Source organism: Penicillium digitatum, chromosome 1, assembly GCF_016767815.1.
Source record: "Penicillium digitatum chromosome 1, complete sequence".
Taxonomy (NCBI): Eukaryota; Fungi; Ascomycota; class Eurotiomycetes; order Eurotiales; family Aspergillaceae; genus Penicillium; species Penicillium digitatum.
In genome coordinates this window covers 943554-956473 of record NC_089384.1, presented here as the reverse complement: position 1 = coordinate 956473, position 12920 = coordinate 943554, and the positions used below count along the sequence as shown (strand labels likewise).

The window sequence follows — 12920 nt, the reverse complement described above, 5'->3', positions numbered from 1 at the left end:
GGGGACAATAACAGGGAAGCTCTCTCTAGTTACCGAGAAATACCTAGATGCCTTACCAATCTGGCAAGCCGAGAGATGTGCACCAGCAAGATCATACCACCCACTCGGAACCTATAGTCTTTGGTCAAGTTCCTAGATAGGCTTCTAATAACCACCCAATAGGAAGACACTTCCAACTCGGATTCAAGCAGTGCAACCCACAGTATGGCGATCATCCCTCCACTCCAATATCAACCGTTTCTTCAACAAGCACTCTTGGTCAACATTTCTTGGAACAAGACTTGATTTACTACCGAAAAGAATGTTTACATGAAAACCGACCAACCCAGATCAACCAGCGATCTGTTCGTCGAGATAGCGTCTCATCGTTTCAAATTCTGATTTTCCTGTCTTTGAACTCGTTAGCAATCCAAAATAATTGGCATCGTTGGCCGAAAGTGAGCGGAATCGACAGTAAATCTGTAGATATTCATACCGAAAGCAAGTATCTTATGTGTTGCTGCAGAGCCAAAAAAAATAGATCAGTCAAGTAATTCTCAAACTTTAACCTTCCCATCGAATCAAGAAAATCCACCTACCACATCCGATACTCCACGATGACGCTCGAACTCATCACGTGCATATCTGTGCAGCTCCATCCGTGTTGATGAAGGAGGGACCTCTGAGCATATCTGTTAGTCTCATATATGGCCCTAGCAATTAGGCTGGTAAGCGGACTTATTAATGCTCGAACGATTTCCCGCCATAATGACAACACACGTTGTCTTTGGATAAACTGTACGGTCGATTAGTGGATTTACTTCGAGTCAAAATTGCTAGGTTACTTACATGGTCTAGACTGATGGAAGGCTTCTTCAGCTTGGAGGGCTGGCTGCGCGAGATCGCGGCGAGAAAACGATGTGAGGGGCGCATTGGACCAGATCAGAGCATGGCCTTCTGTATCAATCAAAAGATTGCACGGGCCATAAAGTTTTTCATAGTGATGATAGAGATGCCGATTAGCTTGTAGGAGAAGGGATACAGAGGGCGGTGAGGCAGTGTATATTTCTGCCGGTGTTGTCTTCACGGTCAGGTGATCGGCATGCTACAAGTGACAAACCAAGGGTGAACAGAGGACTGCCTGGCTTCTTTTGAAAAGGGTATACAATCTAATCTACACCAGGTAATTATCTTTAACCGCGATATTCAACAACGGGCATGGAGGGCATATGAAGGAAAAATGTTCAACCAAATGCGAGGTAGAGTTTTGCCTTGTCGTGATCACATGTAGGTTACAACCAGATTATTCTTGTTTTTAGTTTTTTACCCCTGCAGAGGATTACTCATGCCACCGAAAGTTATACTCTTGATAGTCATGAACTCCTCAATACCGTACTTGCTGCCCTCACGGCCGAAGCCACTCTGCTTGACACCACCGAATCTATAGAAAGGTTAGAGTTTGGAGTTCAAAGGCCGGGAGAAATATACTGACGGAGAGGCAACATCACTAATCAACCCAGTGTTGACACCAACCATTCCGACCTCCAGGGCCTCAGCAACACGGAAAATGCGGTGGACATTACCACTGAAGAAGTAACCAGCTAAACCGACCTCCGCATGGTTAGCCAGGTCAACAACCTCCTTTTCGGTTTTGAAGGGGAAAAGACCAGCCACGGGGCCAAAAGTCTCCTCGGAAGCGAGAAGCATGTCTTTAGTCATGCCGGTAAGAACGGTGGGGTGGTAGAAGTTAGGTCCGAGCGCGGTAGCCCTCTGCCCACCAACAACAATCTTAGCGCCCCTGGAAGTAGCATCCTGCACATGTTCATGAGCCTTGTTGGCAGCACGCTCATGAATGACAGGTCCGTGGGTGATGCCGTCCTCGAAACCACCACCGAGCTTGAAGTCCTTGACCTTCTCGACAAAGCGTTTGGCAAATTCCTCATACACGCCCTCCTGGACGTAGATGCGATTGGCGCAAACGCAGGTCTGGCCAGAGCTGCGGAATTTGGAGTTGATGGCACCCATCACGGCAGCGTCGAGGTCCTCGACGTCATCGAAAACGATGAATGGCGCATTACCGCCGAGCTCCCAGGAGACCTTCTTGATTGTCGTGGCAGACTGCTTTCCAAGGATGCGGCCGACATTGGTCGAGCCGGTGAATGACACCTTGCGCACCTCGGGGTGGGTGGTAATGAGCTCGCCCACTGCAGGGGTGTTCTTCGAGGAGGTGACAAAATTGACAACGCCCTTGGGGATTCCAGCCCGATGCGCAAGCTCAGCGATCGCGTTGGCTGTGAATGGCGTCTCCTGGGGAGATTTGGCCACGACTGTGCAGCCCGCCGCCAAGGCAGGGCCAATCTTCCGCGTAATCATCGCCGCGGGGAAGTTCCATGGCGTAATCAAACCGCACACACCAACAGGCTGTTTAACAGTAATAACTCGATTTCCGGGCACAGAGGCGGGGATTGTGTCGCCGTATGTGCGGGGTGCCTCCTCGCTGAACCACTCGAAGAAGCTGGCGGCGTAGTTGACCTCACCCTTCGCATCAGCAAGGGGCTTTCCGTTCTCCCATGTAATCAGCTTAGCTAGATCGTCCGCGTTTTCCACCATTAAATCGTACCACCGACGCAGCATGCGCGCGCGCTCGCGGCCTAGCGTTGTGCGAAATTTGGGAAAGGCTTCGGAGGCGGCCTGAATCGCCTTCTCAACGTCGGATGTATCGAGCTCGGGGCATGTTCCGATCAATTTGCCAGTGGCCGGGTCTGAATGAGACGAAAAAAAAAAAATTAGCGTTGCTTCTGATTCCAAACTTCCAATTTGATACGCACCGTAGACTTCGAAAGTCTCGCCGGACTTTGCATCGACCCACTCGCCATTAATGTACGCCTTCTCAATGAATAGCGACTGGTCTTTCAACTACTACCAGATCAGGATAACCTCCGAAATTGAAAGTGAATGCGGATCTTACCTGCGGCGCGCTGTGTTTCATGCTGTATAATCTCTGTGCGTGGGCTGTCGGGGGAATCGAAAAAGGATATCTCGGGCGGGGTCTCAATAATTGGCGGGTGACAGGGCGGATGATGCGGTCCATTATGATTCAAGGCGAGGAGAAGCCCTGGAGGGAGGGACAAGGGGAAGATGGAGAAAGTTTTGTCAACAGTGCGGGGGGTAGGAGGTTGGGGGAGTTGGAGATGTCTTTAAAGGAAGCAGTTCGTGCAGTTCTAGTGGGGTGTCGGTGTCTCGAATTGGGGACTCAATGGTGATTGCTCTCTGTGTCCGAGAAGAACTGAAGATGTGTGTAATGGGAATGCTAAGAATGTGATTCTGGTAATCTTCGAGTTCAAAAGGGAAGCTCCATGCTTAAAGCGGGGATCTGCGGAGTTGATGTCATCTGCACTTCACCCCCAGGGCTATACATCAACCCGGATTTTACAATGTTGGTGTCCAATTTTTGTAACTGTGTTTTAGTGAATTCGTTGGTGTCTTTTCTCCAGTTCGATTGAGGAAAAACCAACTGGGATCGAGGAAATCTCGTTCTGGAGAACAAGCTCCGTTTCATAGATCTGGTAATTTAAGTAATTCCGAAAACAACGTTATCACATTCGGTTCTTTCCACCAATAGGAATGACGGCTTTGAGCGAGCACGGGATTGAACACCAATAACAGCCGACCTTTGTCCTCGGGCCTTGAGATAGTGTATTAGTATTACCAAGACCTCATCCACCGTCTGTTCTCCATAAAATCACCAGACACCCTTGAAGGGCAGGAGGGGAATTTTGGTAAAAATGAAAAGAAACGCAAAAAGAACCACCAAAAAAGGACATGTTGGCTGGCTACGTGGAGTGCCCAGTCACAAGACAAGGACATGAGTGGCCATCTCTAGTGGCAGAGTATTTATCGTTCCCCCATGGCTGTACCAAAGCACGTGGCGCAAAGTGCGATTTTTTCATCTTGTAGGAGAGAACTGAACATCCCGGAGTATCAACAAGTTGAATTCTAGCGGCAGGCTCTAGGGAATACCAGTCAACTTGCGACATGGAGACCATCAAGCACGGATCCGGACTCATTTCAAATGTCTACAATGACACGAGAGCCTGTGCACAAAGGAGGTGATTGCATTCGACTAAAATAGCCCCCATGCTGATTGATTCCCTGAGCTCTAGGATGACCTGTCCGAAAGAACTCCTTAGATGTAGCCGCATGATGCTATTTGGAACGTGGTCCTCTAGGCTACGATAGAATATCAGAATAGGACCTCGAAACTCAACCCACTCACACTCCTTCAAACAAAGAAATTTCAAAGAAATTTACACTAGAGCTCATGTTACCACTACCAAATGTCTCTCACTGAAAAACCAATCGACAGCCATATACTATCTCATCACTGGACCTCTTTACCACTTGACCACTTCATCTTCACCAAGCTTTTCCTTCCTCGTCATCGACCATCTGAACTTGGAAACTTCGCTACTTCACCTTTATCACTTAAGGACCTCAACCTTTCACCTCTTCAACCCTTTTGTCTTTTTCTCCTTCGCCCAAATCCTCCAGCACCATTTGAAAAAGCTTCGCAGCCCATGGTTGAATATCATTTCCCTGGTTGACTCAAGCAAGATCTCTAGCTTACTTTGCCTGAAGGTTAGTCCCGTGCTCTCACTTGAAGATACCTACTCTTCTTTACAAGGGTGACTTTTAATAGGAATGCCCTTAGTTTTTTCTGACAATCTTCAACAGATACTCGGCATCTACAGTCACAAGCTGGCCTGTGGACCCATTTGTTCCTTCCGTTATTCATAGCCACATCTGCTTCTACATTTAGAAAAACGTCTCGAGTTGAGTTAAAATGCCTCCAAATTCTCATTACGCATCCTCTGCTATCGGTGGTCGGAGCCAAAACGCCACAGGCTCCTCTGCTAGCATGGTCAGCCAAGGTGACAACAGTTCAGCTTCTGGCACATCAGTCACAAACCTCTCTTCCTCCTTCTCCAAGCAATGTTCAATCTCTCCACTACGAGCGGCCATTGACCCATTCGGGAGTCTTCCTTGGTTCGGTTTGGAAGAAGTTCTGCTCAACTTGCCGGACCTGCCCACATTACATCAACTCTGCCAGGCTTCGCCCGCTGTTGCGGACTACCTCAGCCATAAGAGTGGGGTCTTCCCAAAGGTCGTGGAACGTATCATGGAGCGGCGGGAGTATGAGCATAGTTCCGACGACGAATATAGATGCACCCAGCAGGACGCTACGCGAGGACTTGCTGAAGATACCCGTATCTTCTTCCGAACCCTGGTATATCTTTGGTGGAAAGAAGATTCCGTAGTCACAGGAGGGGCTTCGGACGAGAACCCGTTGCCTGAGGACTTCAACGATAAGTTGGTCTACACCATCAACATGTCGATCGAGGGCTTCTATGAGCCAAACAAGGTCGGCATGGTTCACCTCCCCCGCTCAACTCCTCCAAATATCCTCCGCCATCTCCTGAGCCTTGCCAGTCGCCTCCGGCGGGATGCACACGCTTTCTTCCACACTACGATGACTCTTTGCATGTACACTAGAATCCAGGAGCTCAAAAACAAAAAGGCGCATTGGCCAAAAAACGGGCCTCGGCCTTGCGGAATTCCAATTAACACCAAGAGAGGAGGCTATCCTCTCTCATGGATGGAAGAACAGCGGCTGATGCTAGCCTTCCTCAAGCCGTATGTTTTCTCAGTCCTGCAACGGGTGGTCTGTGAAAAACGGCTTCTCAAGCCCATTTCCTCTCTCACGGACCCTCTCTCGGATGGCCTGTACCCGGATACGCTCAAGGATCTGGAGCAAAATTCATTGGCAGAATTTTGGTCACCCTTCGCCAACTATGGCTGGATGAGAACGGAGCCAATGGAACAGATGGAGACTATTCTTGCTTGGATGGAGGAAGGAAAAACTTCGCATGCAGCGCGATGCAAGCGAGCAGCAAGTTTTACAACATGCTGCCCGGAGTTTAGCATGCTGACCGAGAAGCAGCTTAAAGAATACAGCCGGAGCAATCTGCAACACATCAAGCTTCCCGGGCCCTTTTGGGCACAAAGTTGCACAGTAGCACCGCAATCTGGTGTGAAAGGCGCCGGCTTTCGTGGAGAGTTTCAGAAGTTCGGTGTGAGCTTCTGGGATAAAGAAAGAATGGAGGGGCTCGGGCTTGCGACTCCACGGATGGACCGGTACTTGGACCAGATAGATCTCGCCTTTCGGTGGTCCTCCCTGCTTCTGTCGAACAAGAAAAGGGCGCCGAAAAGGGGCCAACAGAAAAAAGGCCTTCAATTCCGTAGCCGAACAAAGGCTATTTCGTTGGGCGAGTAGGTCTTGTTGACTCGCACCTGTTCACACCAGAGGATCATGGTTTCACTGCTGGAACCCGAATTGTCTCTTTCGTTTTGAATCCGCTTTTCTTTTTTCTTTTCATTCACGCAACGGTCTTTTCTTGATACATGCATGCATTTGGACATTGAGAGAAAGAAGAAAAAAAGAAAAAACACCGCAATAAGAATCATACATCGTTTAGGCGATGTTTCAGTCGGGATGGAACGGCTGCTTTGGCCATTGTGCCAAAAGAAAAAGAAAAAAAACAAACCCTCTACGAGTACAATCATCCATCAGTTGCAACCTCCAGAGAGACATACTTAACAGTACCACGCAATTTTGAAAAACACTTTAGTTGTAGACACTTGCCAGCAGCAACTTTGGCTGTATTTTGTGACTTTGAGACCGGCACCTGGCAGTTTCATCGGCTCTCTACTCGCCTCCTGACTGTACCATATTTAGATTTGGAACATGGTTCGATTTGAATTCTAATCTCTAGAATTGTCCACCAGACGGAATCCATAGATTCTTGATCAAGCCATCACTTCTCTATGAGTGGATAGGCACTTTCACACAGATTGTGCAAGTTCGTGTTCACGCTCACGATGAAGCTAAACAAAGCGCACAGGCTATTCGATTGTGATGACCGGACCATCTTGTTCAATCGAGGCTTCATTCCCAGGAGCAACATGTATGCCATGAGCCACTTTCATATGTTGGTTCAGGTTCCATTTTCGCGAAAACCCGCTCCTATGTCGAGCGCAAGTCCTAATCGGGCAGATAATATCCACTTTCCGATGAGGGCCTTTTCCAACGCCCCGTCTAGCCGTCTTTGGCTCCTGATCCATGGCTTCTTCGGTGTTCTCTGTAGTAGAGCCTGCCGCTGGTTCTGGCAGCTCCTCTGGGGCTGGGGATGGGGATGCGGAGGGAGGAACGATTGCAGGAGTCTTGTGTGCCTTTGAGCGTCGCCCGCTTGGTGTCTTTGGATTGGATTTGGGGATCTTCGCCTTGGACTTGGATATCTGCGCTTTGGCTGTAGGAATCTTCTCTGCGACCGTGGGCTCAAGATCAGGTACGCTGAGCCGGCTGCGATTTGGTCGCGGGGTTGGCGGGGGAATTGGCTGAGGACTTGGTGGCACCGAGTCGATTTCACTCTCACTTTCGGTGTAGGCATATTCTTCTTCTGCACCTGTCTTGCTCCTCTTTTTTACCCTGCCTTCTGGCAGTGTTCGGAATTCCATATCTTCACCAAAAAGGTCGGCGCATCGTTTTGATGCACGCATTACAGCGGGAGTCGGAAAGCCCATCATCGATGCAAGTCCCAAGACTTCACTCCAGTCTCGCAGTTTGAGTCGGCCCTTGGTGTGATGATTGATACTTGGACCGGCGGAAGAGTCGCGAGATTGCGCTCGGGTCTGGGAAACTTCTGGTAAGTTTCCATCTTCTGTATCTGGACCAGTGGACATGCGTGCACTGTCCGAACGGCGGGATAAATCCCGCTCCTGAGACTCCCGTCGAGCACTTCTCCGACCTCGCGATCGACTTCTGCTTCTCTCGAGAGTCTCAAAGTCTTCTTCGTCCCAATCACTCCATTGCTCATCACCAGAGTCCTCCTCGAACATGCGACCCTTCATGGCGCAATGGAGCCCATATAGCAACCTGTCTACTTGTGAGATCACATTGCGGACCAGCGGACGTAGTTGACGAAGAGATTTGTCGTCGTCGAGGAGGGCAATCGGCCGGAGGATTCTTGCATCGACAGGCTCTTCTTCTTCTTCCTCTTCCTCCTTTTTCTCTATTTCATCGTCCATCAGTTCATCCCCGTCGTCCAACTTATCCCGGGGATTATCTGCAATTTCTTCGAAATTCAATTCTCGGGCTTGAAATGTCTCCTTGGACGTCTTCAGTATGAACGCCGTGATGCATTCTTCCAATTCCGCACTTGGTCGGGGATCAGGTTCTATTTGGAAAATATCGAGAGCATCCGTTCGTCTCTGAATAATCTCATTGGAGCGGGGAACTGTAGCTGCATGAACAGGCCATGCAGCCCATCGCTTGTACACACGAAGTGGCGCTTTGTCAACGACCCCAGGATTCTTCCGGGCAGTCTCCCGCGCTCGCTTGCTAACCACATGGGCATTATAAAGGTGAGCCGCCAGATCTCTGGTTCGGTGGGTTATCAGTGCATTATAGGCTCCAATCTCGTCGGCGTTGTAGTTTCTCCATGAACTGGCGTGCCCATCAAACAGATTGGGACGCTCAACCCCTGGTGGCAGGTCAAGACCTCGGTCCACTACGTAGTAAATCGGCTCATGTTGAGATTCCTGCGCTGAATTCGAGCGTAAGCGACTTCTGCCACGATTTTTTCCCTTGTTGCTGTCGTCGTCAGAATTATCTTGGAACGGCAAGGGCTGTTCTCGCATTATCGTGTCACGCTCATGTGCGTTTTGGTCTAGCTTTTCATCCATGGTATCTGCTTCAGAATATGGCTCTAAAGGGGCATCTTGACTGAAGGGGCCTCCACAAAGAGAACTTCCTGGCGGTTCTGGCTGAGAAGAAGATTGCAAGATATCACTGCTTGGACCTCCGAATAATGATGGACGTGGCTGTGCAGACTCCGGTGGAAGAAATTCTGGCCAGGGAGCCTGGCTTCCATATAGCGATGACATCCCAGTAAGAAAATTTGGTCTCCTGCCGTTGTCTGGGCGAAAGGTCGGGACCTGCACTGCTTAGATGTCACATAGATGCGGACTTTAATTGCGCAACATGCGACTAGAAGGTCAACATAGAATCCAGCGTCAGAGCGTGCTCTGCTTGATACTTGCAATGGTAAACTTTTGACTCTCCTGTCCGACTGTTTGATTAATGCTGGATGTCGAAGATGTCAAAAATTCCATGCAGGTGGATCACCCACGTGGTCATGTGACTTAATACATGATCCCACTCTGAAGATATACGCTAATCCGAAAGGGGTAACACCAGAGTTTCTAACCTGATCTCCATAGATTCTGTCGCAACGATGGAATTGTAGGGCCCAGGCTTCAAACTGGTTAGAGGTTGCAGATCAAACTGTAACAACTAGGAAAACGCTGCCGAAGCTAGGCTGGTGCGGTACCGATGAAGACCAAGGGAAAGCATGTAGTGAAAGGCCCAAATTGTGATACAAAGATACCCAAGATGCTAGATTTCATCACCGTAGCCTGTTGGTGAGCCCACTTGTGGCAGGATCGGAGATATTGAGTGACAATATGGTAAGCAAAATCGGCACGATCGAACTCACCCTGGTAAATCAATGAATTGGTGTTTGTTCATAGTATTGCACTCATCCACTAAAGTACTAAAACATGCGAATCATCACGGTTATGATGGATCTCCTAACCAAATCAGCCCCTGTAACTGCAGAGCTCTCGGTAGTAGTTCCTCAGTGGGGCTTAGTGGACTCCATAACCCCAACAATGGACCGATCAACTCTGGTATATTGTGGCAACTGTGATTGATAATTGCTATTTTACTCAACGAATTATGGATTACTAGGATCAGCTATCTCAGATATACACGAAGGAACCGCTTTAAAAACCTTTGTTGTCATCAAAATGAAAGTAATGATAGTGTTCTAATAGTTATATAGACTGGCGGCTCGATCTAGTTCTCCAAACGAATGAAAGCGACAAAGCCAATTGTCAAAACAAAACGAAGCCACCGTCCTTTGAAATTTTTTTTTCTAGACCATCTTTTTAGAACCAGTCGTTAGGAAGGAAGAGAGGCATGGAGTCCTCCCAAATCGAGTTGGTCAAAGCACGCTTATTGGATCCGTCGGAATCCATTATCATGATCTGACCGTAGGGCTGAAAGGTGTCATCGTACAAAGCACACTCATACTGGAACCCGTACATGCCAGAGGACCACATGATCTTTCCATCCTGGCGCCAAACAGCGTGGGCATCGTTGGCGCCGCTGGAGGTCAGAATGCGGAAATCGGTGCCGTCAGGGCGGATGGTGCAGACCTCGTAGTTACTCGAAGAAACCTTGCGAGTAAAGACTATAAATTCCCCATCGGGGGAAAACGAGGGAAGATTATCCCATCCGCTGGTAAGCTGGGTGATCTCTCTGGTATCAAGGTCGAGAATGCGTAAACCAATCTCTGTCTCGTCGCCGTACTTGGCGGTGTCGGCACCCCACACGCGGTAGACGACCTGTTTGCCGTCGTGTGAGAAGCTGGGAAAGCCAGTGTTGAGGTTCTTGGACTCGTTGATCCAGAGACTGCTGGTGGTCAGAACCTCGACGTAACTGCCAGTTGCGGTGGAACGTACAATCCAGCCTCCTCGCCAATCACGCGCCTCAAACCAGGCGCCTACTCCGAAGACGACCCATTCACCATCTGGGGACCAGCTGGGACTGTAGGCTCCACCCAGACCCTCTTGAATTAGAGTCGTGTCAAGGAGACTGGTATCATTGGGCTTGTAGAGTAAGGAGAGCTCCATATCCTCCAGATGAAATGTAGCAATGGAGGAGTTTCCAAGTTGCCTTTCGGTCAGGGCCACGCGGTCGTCCGATGAGAGTTGAGGGAACACATCAGTGAAGCGGTATTCCCAGTCGCTATCCCAGCTGTAAAGCTTCTTGAATAGGGGGCGGATGGACCAATCAATCTTCTCGTAAACAACGTACTTTCCATCCGGAGACCATGAGGGAGAGCGGATTGTAACATTTAAATAGGTACCATTTGTAAGGTACAAGCCCTCCTTATCACCACCCTTCAGATGATACCCAATTGTGGAGTTCGTCACGTATTGGGGATATGTCTTGACACCAGCACCACCAACCTCAACTCGACGGTCCTGGCCATTGATCTCAACAGAAACAATTGTAGAGTTGGCATCTGCGACGATCTCAGGCCGATGTGCATCCCACGTTTCATTCCGGGTCATCTCGTAGAATATGAGGCGATTGCCATCGGGTGACCATTTGGGAGACCCAAGGCAGTGGTAAGTTCGGTTGGCAACACGGCGAAGATCTGAGCCATCCGGACGAATAATGTAAATGCTGAGTTCTTGTGTGTGCTCCCAGCCCGCGAGGCCGAGGTAGGTAAGATTTCCGTGTCCATCCCATTTTGTGTTGCGGTCTGAGGAAAATGCAAGCCAATTTCCGTCTGGCGACCAAGCCGGACGGAAGTTACCGTGCATCATGTCCTCATCTGGCCGGTTAGCCGGGGTATCGGTGATATTCCACTCAGCACCAGTTTCCAAGTCCTTGACCCAAATGTTAGCGTTGTAATTGTTGGCGGTTGAAACATAGGCTGCCAATTTTCCATTTGGTGAGATTACAACGCTGTCTTCCGCTGCTGGGGATTTCACAATTGGCTGTAGATCGGAGCCATCTGGGCGCACACGCCAGATATCGGAGTTTCCATCACCGTCGCGCTCACTGGTGAAGCTAATCCAGTTTCCATCAGGAGAAAACTCGGCGTGGTATTCATAACCAGGATCTGCCAATAGGGGACGTTCGTCGGTGCCATCCGCGTTGGCGATGTATAGTTCTGAGGTACCGGGAGCAATACGGTTCATCAACAATAGACCCTTTTTTCCAGCTGCTGCGGAGGGCGTAGGAGATACAAAGTCGGTTGATTTGCTTAGAATGGTGTCGCTAGGCAATTGACCATGTGGGTTAGCAAGGTGGTCAACCTTAGTACCCGCATCTCGGGCATAAGGACAGTTTGCCAACGCAGGAGCAATGGCGAAACACACAATAGTAGAAATACTAAGACGCATTTCCAATACAGTGAGCAAATTTGAAATGACAAGGGCTTCGGATTAAAAAAAAAATGGGGTTCTCTAAGGCTCTTCTGATGTTACAAAAAGGAGTTGTCACTGTACTAAGATGGAATGCGGGAGTAAAACACCGGAAGGTGCTACCAACATCATAGGTAGCTGTACACATAGTTTTTATAATTCTAGGCTTGGAGGAGACTCATTTTAAGCGTCCCATCGGATATTCGGCCTGCAAATGGTCTGTCTAAAATGAGCTATTTGACAGAGAATCCTCCGGTCAGTGGAACCGATCAGCAACTTTTTATAACAAGTTGACTGGTGCCCTGTATCCTTCACGATGTCACATTACTCCTACCTGTTCTATTATGCTAAAACTAATGAAAGAGCATGATTAGCCCGGAATCAGATCTGAAGCAAGGGTCGACTCTGCATACTTCCTCGAGAAACCCTGACCACGTCGTTGGCCCGATCAGGGGCGTGGAAGCCATCAAAGAACAACTAGAGAAAATACCGAAAAGTACTTGGGCAGATTTGCCACTCCGAGCCCTATATTTGTTGTACTGTTCTATGCCCAACCCCCTGAAATATCGACCATCCATGTCGACTAGAGACCAATCTGAGGCCAAAGACCTGCAAAATTAGGCTCTCAGGAGATCGGTTGCATTAAGAAGCATTCCGGAGTAGTGCTATCTTAAGGTAGTCATTGTAAAATTTGGTACTGAAACAGTAGTTAGGCTCTATCAAGTCTGATCAGCGAGCAAAAGTTGGTGACAGTGAACCACGTTCGGGAGGCGATGTCAAAAGCCACTGGTGACATGAAATAATGCAAGATGACTCCTTTA

The 12920-nt window shown here is 49.0% G+C and overlaps 5 protein-coding genes across 5 annotated transcripts; 1 reads left to right on the top strand and 4 right to left on the bottom strand.

Moving 5' to 3' along the window:
* Positions 1 to 330: 330 nt before the first annotated feature.
* Pdw03_2653 (Complex 1 LYR protein) lies at positions 331 to 912 on the bottom strand (the record flags this gene model as incomplete). The annotated part of the gene is made up of 5 exons (XM_066100252.1): positions 331 to 390; positions 476 to 499; positions 579 to 661; positions 718 to 775; positions 829 to 912. 5 exons carry the CDS (start codon positions 910 to 912, stop codon positions 331 to 333), a joined length of 309 nt encoding a protein of 102 aa, XP_065955652.1.
* A 390-nt stretch (positions 913 to 1302) lies between these two features.
* Pdw03_2652 (Succinic semialdehyde dehydrogenase) lies at positions 1303 to 2968 on the bottom strand (the record flags this gene model as incomplete). The annotated part of the gene is made up of 4 exons (XM_014674984.1): positions 1303 to 1420; positions 1472 to 2741; positions 2808 to 2895; positions 2948 to 2968. 4 exons carry the CDS (start codon positions 2966 to 2968, stop codon positions 1303 to 1305), a joined length of 1497 nt encoding a protein of 498 aa, XP_014530470.1.
* Positions 2969 to 4822: 1854 nt separating this feature from the next.
* On the top strand, positions 4823 to 6313 carry Pdw03_2651 (uncharacterized protein; the record flags this gene model as incomplete). The annotated part of the gene is made up of 1 exon (XM_014674985.1): positions 4823 to 6313. The coding sequence occupies one exon, from the start codon at positions 4823 to 4825 to the stop codon at positions 6311 to 6313; it is 1491 nt and encodes a 496-aa protein (XP_014530471.1).
* A 629-nt stretch (positions 6314 to 6942) lies between these two features.
* On the bottom strand, positions 6943 to 8781 carry Pdw03_2650 (RNA polymerase I specific transcription initiation factor, RRN9; the record flags this gene model as incomplete). Its single annotated transcript, XM_014674986.1, has 1 exon — positions 6943 to 8781. The coding sequence occupies one exon, from the start codon at positions 8779 to 8781 to the stop codon at positions 6943 to 6945; it is 1839 nt and encodes a 612-aa protein (XP_014530472.1).
* Positions 8782 to 10047: 1266 nt separating this feature from the next.
* Positions 10048 to 12078, bottom strand: Pdw03_2649 (WD40-like Beta Propeller; the record flags this gene model as incomplete). Its single annotated transcript, XM_014674987.1, has 1 exon — positions 10048 to 12078. The coding sequence occupies one exon, from the start codon at positions 12076 to 12078 to the stop codon at positions 10048 to 10050; it is 2031 nt and encodes a 676-aa protein (XP_014530473.1).
* Between the last annotated feature and the right edge of the window lie 842 nt (positions 12079 to 12920).